This window comes from Corvus hawaiiensis, chromosome 4 (assembly GCF_020740725.1).
Source record: "Corvus hawaiiensis isolate bCorHaw1 chromosome 4, bCorHaw1.pri.cur, whole genome shotgun sequence".
NCBI lineage: Eukaryota > Metazoa > Chordata > Aves > Passeriformes > Corvidae > Corvus > Corvus hawaiiensis.
Window position 1 is genome coordinate 58,077,707 of NC_063216.1, and position 14,186 is coordinate 58,091,892.

General features: G+C 37.9%; 1 protein-coding gene across 2 annotated transcripts in view; it reads right to left on the reverse strand.

Moving 5' to 3' along the window:
- WASL (WASP like actin nucleation promoting factor) overlaps positions 1-14,186 on the reverse strand; it is a 51,727-nt gene that overhangs the window by 3,192 nt on the left and 34,349 nt on the right. The window contains exons 1-6 of one of the 2 annotated variants that reach the window (XM_048300586.1): positions 11,858-12,473; positions 9,637-9,805; positions 6,377-6,419; positions 5,819-5,972; positions 2,220-2,740; positions 1,031-1,139 (exon numbers count right to left, since the gene is read on the reverse strand). In XM_048300586.1, the coding sequence (XP_048156543.1) occupies positions 1,031-1,139; positions 2,220-2,740; positions 5,819-5,972; positions 6,377-6,419; positions 9,637-9,805; positions 11,858-12,134 (1,273 nt within the window). In that variant the 5' untranslated portion in view covers positions 12,135-12,473. Of the gene's footprint in view, positions 1-1,030; positions 1,140-2,219; positions 2,741-5,818; positions 5,973-6,376; positions 6,420-9,636; positions 9,806-11,857; positions 12,474-14,186 lie in introns of those variants that run through there. The other variant, XM_048300585.1, reaches the window with a different exon arrangement.

Below are 14,186 nucleotides of genomic sequence, written 5' to 3' on the forward strand. Positions count from 1 at the left end.
AGATTTACTACATAATGGAATTCGTTTACTTTACAAACAGATAAAAAACAGCGCCCCCAAAAAAGGTCTGGTGTGCTAAAGACCATTGTGGATACTGGAATATTCAAAGCTGTGTAATGAACATCAACTTCAAAGTCAATGCTTGTTGCTGACTTTATTCAGCCTTCTACTTTTTTATGTGCAAAATACTTTTAAAAAAAGTAGCCTGTTAAAATTAGACTACTTATTTGTTGGACAAGAGCATTTCCTTCCCATAGGAAAACACTGCATTTAGCTCCCTTCAGGTATTTAATTTATGTTAAGTACCAAAACTGGCAATTACTACATAGCACAGCATATCAACAAACCATACTGCACTTGGTCAAATGCTCTGCAGACTGCATACCCAGTTCTGATACCAAGGCAAGCTCTAGAAAAAAAATGCATCAAAGCCTAAACAGAACAGATGTACTCGAACAGCTGCACTGCAGCTACTGAACCACATTTATTACAGGCTGGTATTTGAGAAATGCAAATCCTCTTGCAGCCCTGATTTTTCCCAGCACTTAAGCATGGAAAGTTGATTCAATCCTGGTAGAGGCCTAGTCAAGTAACACTGGATATCTGCTCCTTATCCAGGAGGTGGCAGCCAAAGCCCACTGGGAGCCACAGCTCAGGAGCTGAATACTGGCAAGAGATTTAGCATCAACAAACACAAAGCATGAAAAACTTTCTTCCAAAATATTTTGACAACTTATTTCATCAGACAGCTAGTAAATAAAAATGAGTCAGTTGCAACAAGAAAGTCTTTATAAGGATATTAACCTTGCTTAGTAACTTAATTGAGGATTACCACGAATTGCTACACCCCAGTAATTCAAAGCAGCATGAAGGACCCATTCAGCCCATCACCAGGGCGCTGCTGAGAGCATCCTGGTCTGCACTATATGCTGGAATCCATGCTTTTCTCCAGGAGTACTTTTCGATAAATAGAAGTGTTAATTCTTGAAAACCCGACACCGGGAGGTCACAAAAATTCCGTAAGACGCACCTGAAGAATGAATGGCTTTGCTCCTTTTCTGCATAACTTCCATTAACGCACCCACAATTCCTGAGGTGGGCGCAGGTGTAGGTGGCGCACTCTCCTGACCATCAGATACCTTGGAAAAAAGGTTACAATAGAAAGATGCAGTTAGCTAAACAGAACCTCTGCATTTTGAGACAAACTTCCTTTAAGATTAATGAGTTTATTTTCCACCAGAAGAAAGTGTGTTCCTTTAGCTCAAACTGCAAAATCTTTTATTAATAAAGTTAACTTTTTTACCGTGTAACAGACCTGCAGTTAGCCATACCCAAGGTTAAATATTTCAGCTCTGATGAAGTGAGCATTCATCTAAAGGAAACTTTCTTAATATGATTGTACAGGCATGACTTGTGTGGCTGCATAACCACTATTTATTTTGTCTTTGGTATATACCACAAAACATTTTTCATTGTTTGGGTTTGTAAACTGAGACTGCTTTGGGCTGATAATCCTTTCTGAAGTAATTAACTTTGAGAACGCATACCTCTAATGGCAAATAAATATGAACACACCCTTACACTTTTTACAGCAGAAGCCTCAAGTGCAGAGGAGTGGCAAAAAATAAGAACCAACAGGCAAAATTATTTCTAAGAAATTAATTTTAAGATAATCAGTGGCATCAATAAGAAACAGTAACAGCCTGTACTGCAGCAGGGACAGCTACAGCTTCTCTCATGGGCAGCACTTGTCCAGACACAGGCAGCCACCTTCTTACAAGCCTCAACAGTTGCAGAACACAGGTCTGTTTTAAGACAAAAATAAAACTAATAAATGTAGTGTTTGCCTTCCGCTGTCATTACTCCTAAACTCATCCCCTGCAGTTTAGATTATTTTACTGAATACTCAGGAGAGCAGTAATCTTTCATAATTCTTGCAGAAGTTCTGTACAGCCATGATACTATGGCATCATCATTGTAGGATTTACGCTTAAAGCTTTACTCAAAAGTGAGAAATGAGTTTGAAAGGATAATTTCATGTACCAATACTCATCTGTAGCAAATATGTGTTTTTTGCATTTTCTCAGTACTACTGTTTAGTCATCACTTCGGGAACTCTAAAACTTACAATCTTGGCCCCAAAGCAGAGCCACAATTTACTGTTCACACTGCATTTGCAAGTCTCAAGGGGACCTGGATAAGAAAGAGCTTTTACTCACAGATTTCAACTGTATACCCTGTCGTATCTGGTCTAGCAGTGCATCTCTTCCTGAGCAGGACACTGGTCGACTGTTCTGTTCTACCTTCTTCAACTGAGCTCCTTCTCTGATTTGATCCAAGAGTGCTGCTTTGTTTCCCACAAGAACTGGAAGCTGGTGATCAACCTCTGAAGGAAGGCCTGGTGGTGGAGGAGGACCAGGAGGGGGTGGAGGAGGTGGAGGGGGTGGAGGAACAGATGACCCACTTGCTGGTGGTGGTGGGGGCGGAGGAGGGCCGGATGGTGCAGATGAGGAATGCACTGGTGGTGGTGGAGGATACATCCGGTTTGGAGGAGGGGGGGGCACTGTTGCACCAGGTCTAGATGGAGGTGGGGGTGGAGGTGCTGCTGTGGGAGCTCTTGAAGGAGGTGGAGGTGGTGCCCCTCGGCCCCTAGCAGGGGGAGGAGGAGGGCCCGAGCTATGGGGAGGAGGAGGTGGAGGTGGAGGGGGTCCTCCTCTGCACGGTGGTGGCGGAGGTGGAGCTGAAATGAAACAAAACAACTTTGAATTACATGCTACTCCATACCTGAAAGTCTTTCAGAGACTAGCAGAAAAAGAAAACAGGCTGTGCCTTGCCTTTTGCAAGGATCTCTGTGCCTGTGCAAATTTTACCAATTCTGGATTAAACTGGATACAGCTGAATATAAGCTATGCCTATATGGCAAACCAAGCTAAACATAGCCTATGTCAGTTGTATATTCTGTAAAAGAGTCACCCACTGCACGAAGCACATGCAATACACAGAAAGACTGATTAAAATTCAGAAGAATCCTGTAAAATTTTGTTGACCTAGGACAGAACAAAAGAGAAAAACTTTTCAGAAAACAGACTTAAAATGAATTTTCCACTTTCTAGTCTATCCATTATTTTATTAGGTAATTGCAGAAACATTTTTTGAAGCAATATCTTCTAGTAACAGAAATTCCCCTACTAATGCATTATAATGCAGCATAAACTGACTCTTAGTCTCTTTTACTGAAAATTACTTCCAACAATATCTTCATGGTAAGGACGGCCAAAAGGAAACAACTTTAGGGCTAAACACACAGGATCATTTCTCTGTGAAGTGGCCTTGAAACGTACTTGCTTTGCTAATGGCATTTTAAATAGCACCGTTTCATTTCCTCTTCCATTAAGCATCTAATGGCTCATGGTACTTTAGGTTGTGTGGCTGCTGCACATAACTACTTAATAATCCAGGTGCCGTCACATAAATAGGAAAATTCATGTTTGATTTCATATGCCTTTATAACAAAAAGGGTATTACACTCAAGAAGATACTTCTTTACATCTTCTACTATCCCCTTCATGTTACTTGCAAAGAAAGCAGGCTGGCTGCACTGGCATGGAGAAGGGAATATCCCTAAAAATGGGATTCTGCAGAAGCAGGAGTCACTAGTACCTCAAATTCTCCTTCCCGGCTCATCTTTAGAGAAGATACTACTCTTGAAATCAAGTATTATGTTCTTAAGTTCCACAAGCTGCTGGTTTTTTTCTACCCCTTCACAAGAACAACACGGAGAGAATTGCCTCTGAAATGTCATATATTTTCCAAGAGACATACTGCCAACGTTCTCGATTTTAAAAACTGCCACCATTTTTGGCTGATATGACTGTAGTTCCCTTTCCGGCCACTGGAGGGCGGCATTACCAAGCGTAACAACCCGCCAAGCACTCCGCACGGGATTTTGGCAATACTGAGGAGATACTCAGCGTGGTCATGGCTCCAGTCTGCACTGTCTGTAGATTTTGAACACAAGGTTTAGGTTTTCCTGCGGGGAAATGGTTTATTTGCATTATATCTAGAGAAAGATGCCAAATCTAATCTGTGGAAACAGCACTCAGCTCGTCTGTACTCAACTGTAGTGAAATGAGGGAGGAGCAGCAGGGAGAGAGCACATTAACTCATCCTCTCTCCCTTCCCTCTCAGATGGTACAAGTAAAGCAAGAAAATAATTTTTCTTTTTTATAAATGCACGCTAATCTGTACACTGCTATTAACAATAAAGTTTGTATAATCTTCTATTGATGGTACTGTCACCAAAAAAACAACCACCAGTACCAAAACTAGGGAAAGGGCAGGGAAAACAGGAAAGTAATTTCCATCTCAGCAGAACGGCTTGTCTGCAACTCTCTAGTCAGCATCCTCGCAGAGTGAATATGTAAGCACAGAAATTCTTGCAATAAACACAGAAAAATGTGCTTCAGTCGAGAAAGAACACTTCAAACAGCAGTCAAGCCTATATGTCAAGTAACACAATTGTGGATAAACTCACTGAAATACTGGAGTATTTTATCTACCTCTATCAAAAAGCACAGAGGTAGATTATCATCACTCATGTTCTAGATGAGGTTTTTCTTTTAATTGCATACATGCAAGTGGCCATAATGTGAAGTTAACACATACAAAATAAAAAATGGGCATTTTAAAAATATTTTAAACTAGTCATAAGACTCCAAGGCAAGTCTTCTCAATCTAGTTTTACAGTTAGCAATCTGGGAGCAACAACACTGTAAACATTTAAACAGAGTTAAGATTCTATAGAGAAGCTGACAGATATCTTACTGAGACAAAAAAATTGTAACTGGAAGTTTTGCTTACAATTTAACTAAGAAGTTCAAACATAATTTTTAGTATTGCAGTCAAACAGGTGCAGACTAAGATATCATCGAGGAAAGAAATCACACAACAGCATGAATACTTTGAAGCATATGCTTAGATGCCAGCTCAAGTACATACCGCTCCACCGCGGGGGACCTAAGGAATAAATGTTAACAAGTCATTGTACCCCGATTCTGTATCTCTTCAGTCACTGAACAATTTACTCATTGCTTTCAAACTGCTATTAATTTCAATTTACATAATTTTTCTCTTGAGAAGAGCTCTAAGTAAATTTTTGGAAGTTTGGCACTGGCAGGGCAATTTTAAACTGACTTGCTATCTTCCACTAGATAATACATCAGCTGAGGTCACATTTAAAGATTAGGCAGGCAGCAGCTTGAGAAATTTTTTGCAGCAGAAGCATGTTTAAAACTAGTATTTTTAATTTCAAATTAGAAAAAAACTAACTTTAAAAAATAATATTAATATTTGCAGGTCTGTAGGTGTTGGAAGGCTCACTACATAGTGCTGCCAGGGTAAATGGGCACCATACATACCTGCCAGCCATGTACTACCACTACAGCTGACAACAGCATTATGGCTTCCAACATTTTATATTCTTTATAAGATTGAGATTACAAATAAATATTTAACACACGCAGTCTAAAAAAATCTTTATCAAACATACTGCGTAGCTTTGCAGCCAGACTAAGTGCTACTGGAAGATATTTAATTGGCATAAATATCTTTATTCCTAAGGGACAAGTACTCTCATGGGTCATGCCTGAACATTTTTACATAGTATATAGTGTATGGAAACATGATCCAGGGCAACTGCAGTGACATGAAGCCCAGAGAAGAGAATCAAAAACTGCTCACCATCAACAGTTAAGGCATCAACATCGTTAAGGCAAAAAATGCCCTGTTAATTTTTACGTAGAAATAAAAGGAATCCCACCTTGTCTGCGCAGTTCATTTTTAACAGCTTCCACACCTCCTGTTTTTTCAATGAAATCATATATGACCTTTGAAGTTTCTTTGTCTTTTAGTTGAGCCTCTGAAATTCCACACAGATCAAACAGGTTTTTCAGTTCTGGGTCTAAGTTGTTCACCTGCAAGTCAGATACATTAGTTTTAAGTAGCTTGAAATGTGGAGGTATTTTTAAAATATCATTTGTATTGGGGGAAAACAATAGCCACAAACCGTATCATTAAAAGGAACAGCAAGGTGACGTACATGTCTCTGGGTTGACTTTTCAAGTTGGAAAATACTACTTTAGGAGGGGTAAGTATCCTGCATGAAAAACTGAAGGTTCTGAATCTTTTCTCCCCCCCTCAGTCCCCCTCGGCCTATTCCCTTCTACTCCAACATCTGTTTACATCACATCATAAAATCCCTATTTATAACTATTTAATTGTACAGTTAACTTTTTATTTAATGCAAATCTTCATGACTTACATTAGAAAGTCTCTAAAGTTTAAATCATTGTCTTCAGTAACTTATTAAATTACTTACATCAAAACCTGTGTTTGGATCCCAACCAACATGTCCAATGTGTCTAAAAAAGCAGAAAAGTCCATTTAATCAGCATAAAAAGGATCTTGTTAACTAAAATAAGAAGACACCAAGACAACCAGAGATCACTACCAGCTTCTAAGCAATTCTTATTCCTCAGTGCCCCACTTGAGAATGGAATAGTAAAACTTCTTTACTTCCACTTTTTGTCTCCCATCCAGAAGATCGAGAATTTATTTCTCTCCTTAAGTTACAGTCTGTGGAAAACATGAAGGCTTCATGCTACCCTATGGTGCACACGGATGATGATGGAAGGACTGCACAGAGATCAAGGAAAAGTTTAGCCTTTACAGAGCAACTGGACCTTGAGCTATTGCCAAATTTTTCAGTGGCATGCAGCTGGAAAACCTCCTCCTCCCTACCATCACTGTGTGTTCTCTTATCACCCTTCTCCCATTTACATCTTTCAAAGGTAAGTCAGGACTATTTTCAGCTGCCATCTCCCTAAGCTTCTAGTAGCCATGTCACGTGGCTACTAAAGTATTACTCTATGTGATGCTATAACCAGTTAGAACAAAGATGGGTTTTGTGCCACTCCAAGCTACTTCATGTTACTGCTGTTGGATATGGAAGACAGAGCCATAATGTTACCAGGACTCCATGTTTTGTCATTCTTTTCACATATGGTGACTTCTAGAAGCAAGATACAGTTTTGAGGAAGTTCAACTCAGAGTTATAAAAAATACCAGGTGAGCTGTTAGTAGCCAATGCAGTTTAGGCTAAGCTTGCCAAATTACAAAGACTGTTTGGCTCCTATTAAACAGTGCCTCACCCACCAGACCTCCTATTCTTGCTTGGGTCTTTTATTACCAACAGCACAAGTTTTCTTCATGAGAATATTGAAGTACAATGATCAGTTTTGGTTTTGGTGTAACTATGACTAGCTAACTACTAATTTTAAGAAGAAAAGTAAAACGTCTGGTTTAAAGTCACATTATGCCATAAAAAAGGAAAACCAAGGAAAGCCCTGTTTTGCCTAATTATTTAAATGCCTTTAACTACCAAAATATGGGATGATTTATTGATTACAGAATTCTGAATGCTAAGCTACAGCTTACTTCACATAAATGAGACACGCATTTCCTAACAGAGTCTCACAGCTGATTGCAATGTATTAACTGGCACATGTAAATTGACACTGGTTTACCACTAATGTAGTATTACCCACATACTTGAGCACATGTGTGTGACTCAGGATGCTCTTTTAAGAGGTTGTGAGCATACGACTCAGAATTTAGTGCGCTTAATTGATACTGAAGTTTTATATGCCATACTTTTAGCATTATTTATCATTTATTTTTCACCCTTCAGAGTAAGATAAATTACTTGTACACACTGACTGTGACACACGTTTTTCAGATCTTTTCAATACAAATGCATTGAAACTCCAATGCTACTTAGAAGAACGTATACAGTAATAAGTTGTACTCATGTTGAGTACAAATTGTTGTTTTTCTCTCAAAACACTGAAACTTCACAGCTGTCTAACAGAAGGCATTTAAAAATTTTATCTACTGATTGCAACTTTGATCTGGAATGAACAGTGACTGTGTTGGTCTTCACCAGTATCACAGCACAAGTGACATACAAGTTATCCTAGTAGCTTATTTGCCTAACAATATCAAATGCCAGTTTCCGCATGTTTGTACAAAACCCGCAATTAAACTATCTTACACAGTAAGATGACACATAGCCGCTGCACTCCACAGGGAACTTAAATAGCCAAAAAGACTTTCAACAGACTTCTTTTGTAAAGGTTCACCACTTACAATTTAATATTACATTTAATGATACTGGAACATATCTTTTGCTTGAGCTCCATGAAGTATTTTATCACCTTACTCTCAGCTTTTCTAGGTCACACTCTGATAGACCTCATACACAAAGTCTCAAAGTAATTTTGTATCTATGCTGCTGCACAACCTCTTCCAGACATTCCAAACAGAGGTCTGACATGGTGATGCAAATTTTGTCCGCATATGCTCAAGTCTGCACCAGTACAGCCACAACAGTGGCCAACTACCAAGCACTCTTCATTTTTGTTCCCCTCTTCCTTCTTTTCTGTATTTTTCCATTCAAGTGACACTAACAGATGCAGCACTTCATTGATACTCATATCAGTAAGAACAAGGTTGATGCCTAAATTTTCTAGGCAGAGTCTGTTTAGGGAGAGTTTAGAGACTCTGTTTAGAGTCTGTTTAGCCCACCTCTTTTATGTTCCATCCACTATGCCATTCCACAGAGCACTATCCCAAAACACTGTGCAGTAATGTTACTGTAACTGGTAATGTCAACATTATTTTAATGGAATTTTATTCTGGGAAAACATATTAGTGTAAGTGATGCAACATACCAGTTCAAAAGAACAAGACAATCACTTGGCATGTAAACCTCACACTGGTTTTCTAATGCTTCACAGAAACTTATCTTTCCTGTAACTAACTCAAGCTCTTTAAGTTGCTGTTGCTTCAGCAAATAAAGTACATTTATTTTAAAAGGCAGAAGATTATAATATCAATAATGTTCAGGAAAGCAACAGTTAATTGAGTAAAGTGACCAAAACCAAGTTTCATGAAAGTGAAGCTTAAAGTGGTACATCATAACTACTCCAAAAGATTAAAGATACATAAGAAACTACATCAGGAAAAATTCTTGAAGGATGTATACATGCTGTACTTTCATCACAAGATGTATGTCCTAGCCTACACATCAGAAAAAGTTTGTAAACAGAAAGCCAAAGATGAAATTATGGCAAGTCATTTCTGCAGTTATGACAAGTGAGGACCCAAATGTGTACTTCACATGACAAAGCACAGCTAAATATGTGCAGGCATAGGAATAACAGTATTAAAGGGTTGACCAGTGAGGTTGAATATGAGTCTCCACTGAGCTAACAACTTCAGTAAGGCACCCTATGCAGCTGAAGTGTTTTCTAAGCTGATTTTGGATAGCAAGTGACTTTTTGTTAACAGCTGCAGTAAATCTTCATCTGTGTATAAGCTAACCTGCTTAAACCCCACAGCATTCCAGCTAGCATTTACTTAGTTCAAGTTCAGGTTACACAGATTCAAGACTTGGCCATTTTCAAGTGTAACTGACACAAAAAAAAATCAGAAAAGAAAACAGAACCAAATGCCAACAACCACCCTGCCCCAACAAAACTTCCACCCATCCAAAACCAAACTCAAAAATGTACTTACTGGAAATTAGATGGAGTTCCAATATCTGCCTTTGTCAATCTTCTTTTTTTAGTTTTTCCTTTCTTCTTTTCTTTGGTATATGAAATATTGTTGACTTGTGGAGTATAAAATCTGTTAGTTGTAATTTCTGGGTTTTTGATATCAACAGTTGCCATTGGTAGATTTGGGCCTGTAAAAGTAAAGTACAGGATTTTTACTACTGTGTTTCAACAATGCCATGTTCAATCCACAAACGTTGAGGGTTGTTTTTGAGCTGTAGCTCTACAAGCCATGTGCATCCAGATGGGTTCTGGATGTCAGATGCATAAACTAAGTTATTTGATGAAAAAAAAAAATGTTGCTAAAGCTGAGAAACAGAAATATTTTCTGAATTATGACTTGGTTTTTGCCGCTTGCACAGAACACATGGAATGATGAGACACATGAAGATACAACATAGCTACAATCCTAGATAAGATCAAAGATGTGACTTCATAAACAGCTGGACCCGAAGAGCCAGCAGGCCATTACCTGGGCAGCACACTAAACTAATCTTTCAGGGGACAGAACCTTTGCTTAATAAGCCCCAAGTGGGAATGCCTTCTGCCATCACACACAGAACCTGAACATCACAACAACTACAGAAGGCTGCTCTGGACACACTACTGTCTTCAAATATAGGACAACATCTGTGGAACTGTTCAGGATTTCTTATGTCTTACTCTTTGACAGGTTTTCAAAACAGTGAAGTCCCAGATAAGCAACAGCATGCAAAGAGTAAAAACGGCACCAGAAATAAAACTTGAGTGTGTCATGCATGTTCTCAAACTTTGTCCTTAATTATAAATAATTCTGAATTATTTTTCTAGTTATTTAAAATGTATCTGAATTATACTCCTGCGAATTTAGCATTTTAATGTTATGTTACTTGTGTAATACTAGCAAATGAACATACCTAGCACATGTTCCACTCCGGTTTTTTAGCTTTGACAGAAGATAACTCTTGACATAAGCAAGTGATAGCAGTACTTAAATACTAAGAGGCAATTTATGCATTTATTATATACATATGTATGTATACATACATACACACAGGTGTATATTTAAAGAAACCTACAAAAAGGGTAAGTAATTTCAGTTTTGGAAGAATGAGATTAAGCAGGTAATTTAAAACCAGTTTGGCAAGAAATAGTTTGAAAACACTCCCTACTGCCCTGTGAGTTAAGACTCAGTGGTTAGCAAATCAGCTGAAGTAAGACCCAGTCTTACTGGGCAGATGATAAAAAAAGTCTAATTAGACTTTGATAAATCTGAACCTTATTTTGACACTATTTTTTCATAACTGCATTCAGAAAGAACCAACAAGCCTTATGTTCAGAGTTCAAAATAAAAATCATAAAGGACAAGTAGACAGTACAACAGATAACATAGCTGACATTTGCAGTTAAACACCTCAGTGGGAAGCACCTAGTACTGGCCAGGAAAAGAAATAAGAACAGAAACATGACATTGGGCTAGACAAAACTCATCTAAAACATGACAACTCCAACATTCTTAACATTCTCCAACACCCTAGGAGTCTTAAAGGACAAGATTTAAAACTGCATGGAAAAATTTCTGAAACATTTTCTGCTAAGCAGAAATGCTTTTATCTAGAAATGTTTTGATCTAGACAACTGTCCTCTGAGAGTACATAATCTGATCACATACAACAACACAAAACAATCTGCATTGTTGGAGTTTCACTTAAAATTAGCACTGAATTGACTAATCATCAAATATTATCAACTCTAAACTTAACGATAAGTTCAGTAAAATCTCAGAATGAATTGAAAATTACAGTCTTAATTTCCTTGGTACAAAACAAAAAACACTAGGAGTTAATCTTCACTTTAATCACCACTCACATTTTCTGTTATATTCTGCCCATTTTCACCTATTATATTGGTATTTACAGTTTCAATAGCTGTACTGACATTCAAAAAAGAAATGGGTGCCTTTATAATGCTAGTAAGTTTGTGATATTCTTCTCTCAATTTCTAGCAGTCTCTGAAATGCACCTTTTTGTATATAAAATCCTGAACTAACCAAACATGGTCAGTTGTATGTAAAGCAGCAGCAATTTGCAAAAGGAAGTTTTAATCAGCTGAGCTAAAAATCAAGGATTAATAGCCCGACTCCTTGACAATGATATTCATACAAGAGAGGTCACAGTAAACTAAAAGATGAAAATTTTTCTTACCGTCTGGTTTAGACCTTAGATGTCCACGAGGGATAAAAGAACCTTGGAAAGAATTGTACTCTTCTAGCACTGCCATATTTATATCCAGTAATATTTTTCCCATCATTAGACATGCACCTTCCCCATCAGGTGTAGACAGCTCAATAAATGAAGATGAGAGAGGCATATAGAGCTCATCATTAGGAAGTACCTGACAGTACAGTGGCCTTAAGCATCCACCGTTATCAGTATCTGTGACGTCTTCAGAAGGGGCTCCAGAAAACGTCGTACAGAACATTTTGAAATGTTAATTCTATTCTGTATTTTATTTAGAGCCTCTCTAGGTATCTGTGCCAGACTACAGACAGCCCTACAAGAAATGCAAACTGTTCTAGTTAACAGCTGAAACAAAAGTCCATCACATGGCTCTTTGAGATTCCCTCAAAACCTAATACTCTGACAAATCCTCATTTCATCCAGTACTTCACTAAAAGGTCAGTTCAACCACAGTAACTCTTCTTTATTTGCATAAAGAGACCTAGCTATTACAAATGAGTAGAACACAAATCCCAGGAAATTACAGACTAATACATTTTACATAACTGCTAATGCCAATTTGAGTTTAATCCTGCGATTCTACAAAAAAAAAATCTTAAATCCGTATCATTGAAAACGTCATACAAAAGACCAAGTGCTTTTTCCATGCAGCTTCAATGTATGCAGAAAATCCAGACTAACAAGCTCCAGTAAAACAAAATTCCCCACAGTATTTAAACCATGGGTCATGTGAGTACAGAAATGTGACTGTTCTTGTTTTTCAGTTTTAGAGCTAATAATGCACTAATACCCAGCACAAAAAAGCAGGTGTTTCATCATTTCTCCCTAACAGAATTTCTGAACAGAAACTGCATATGAAGAGTAAAACAAAAACTACCTGTTATTAGAACAGGAGTGGGGTTTTCTTTCCAGTTACATTTTGATAGTATGTATCTGTTCCAGTCTTAATTCCAAATACTGAAATGTGAAGTCTGTGGAGAGTATAACAACCTAAGGCTATCATCCATGACCTGTGTCTTATCTGTGACTACTTGAGGACATGGCTATGCAACTTTCTACCAGCAGAGAAGCCAGGCATTACAGAATTTGATACATTCAGAAAAGGAAAACGGACAGATTTTGAGAGAGCATGTGGATGTCCCAGGGAAACAGTTTATTAAAAAACAGATATGCTGAAAACCTTTGAAGTGATTACAAATCTGAAACACTGAGCATAAACCCTATGTCTTCCACAGAATACTCAGGATAAATCCAGCATAGGGACAATGACTGCAAGTTTAGTATGAGAGAATTTTTCTCAGAAAAATATTGTTCCCAAGGTCTTACAGCATGAGGTATGGAGAGTATTTTAAGCAGAAAAGTTTTTGCAGGCTTAGTTTTCTTAAATCTTATTCTAATCAAGGATAGCAAACTAGACCAGTAAATTGTGTCAGAATAGAGACAAAGGCGAAATTTTTTGTGGTAGGTGTTACTACATGATCACTGCTGTTGTAATTTCCATCTGCTCTGCAGACATTGCTATCACGGATGTGCTGTTTAGGAGAGCAGAACAGTTAAAACCTTCTGAAAGCTCAGAAAACCTGGCGAGACCATCACAGATGATATTACTATGAGTGTCTCAAAACTTAACAGCCCAGTCAAAGTTGAATCTATACTAAAAATACCTGGCCTCAACTGATGATTGCCTCAATTTCCTCAAAACTTAAAGGTTATCAATATGAAAAAGCTATGTTTTTAAGAAATATTCCACATGAGGGAGGTTTTATCTGCGTATATAAAAGGAATCAGTAGTTCCCATAATTCAGGATTAGTTAGGAATTAGACATTTTGGTGACCTACAGAGAGATGCTTGAATGACTTGGTTAGTACAAATTTTAAGGCTTTCACCTCAAGCCATACAGGGATTTCAGAACATCAGTTGACTCTACCCTTGCTCCAGCAGCAAACTCAGAGATACAGGGGTATGATCTATGATCTGGATCACCAACAGAAATATGACAGGTGAAATCCCTTTTTAACTTCAGTGTGAATTCAGAAATCAAAAACATCAAAATTGATAATCAGTGATGTGGCTTTTTCATGATTTTAGAATAGATGGTAAAAAAGTTCTGTATGAAACTGATACACAGTTTGATTCCTTCCATCAATTTAATAAGAGGATCTTCTGAGGAACCTGTTATCTTCATGCTAGTGGGACATGTTTCTGAGAGACAAGGAGATTCAAATAATTCTTCATTCGGAAAGAGTTTAGTATTAACAAACATATGACGTAAACCCAAAAGACTGTTACATT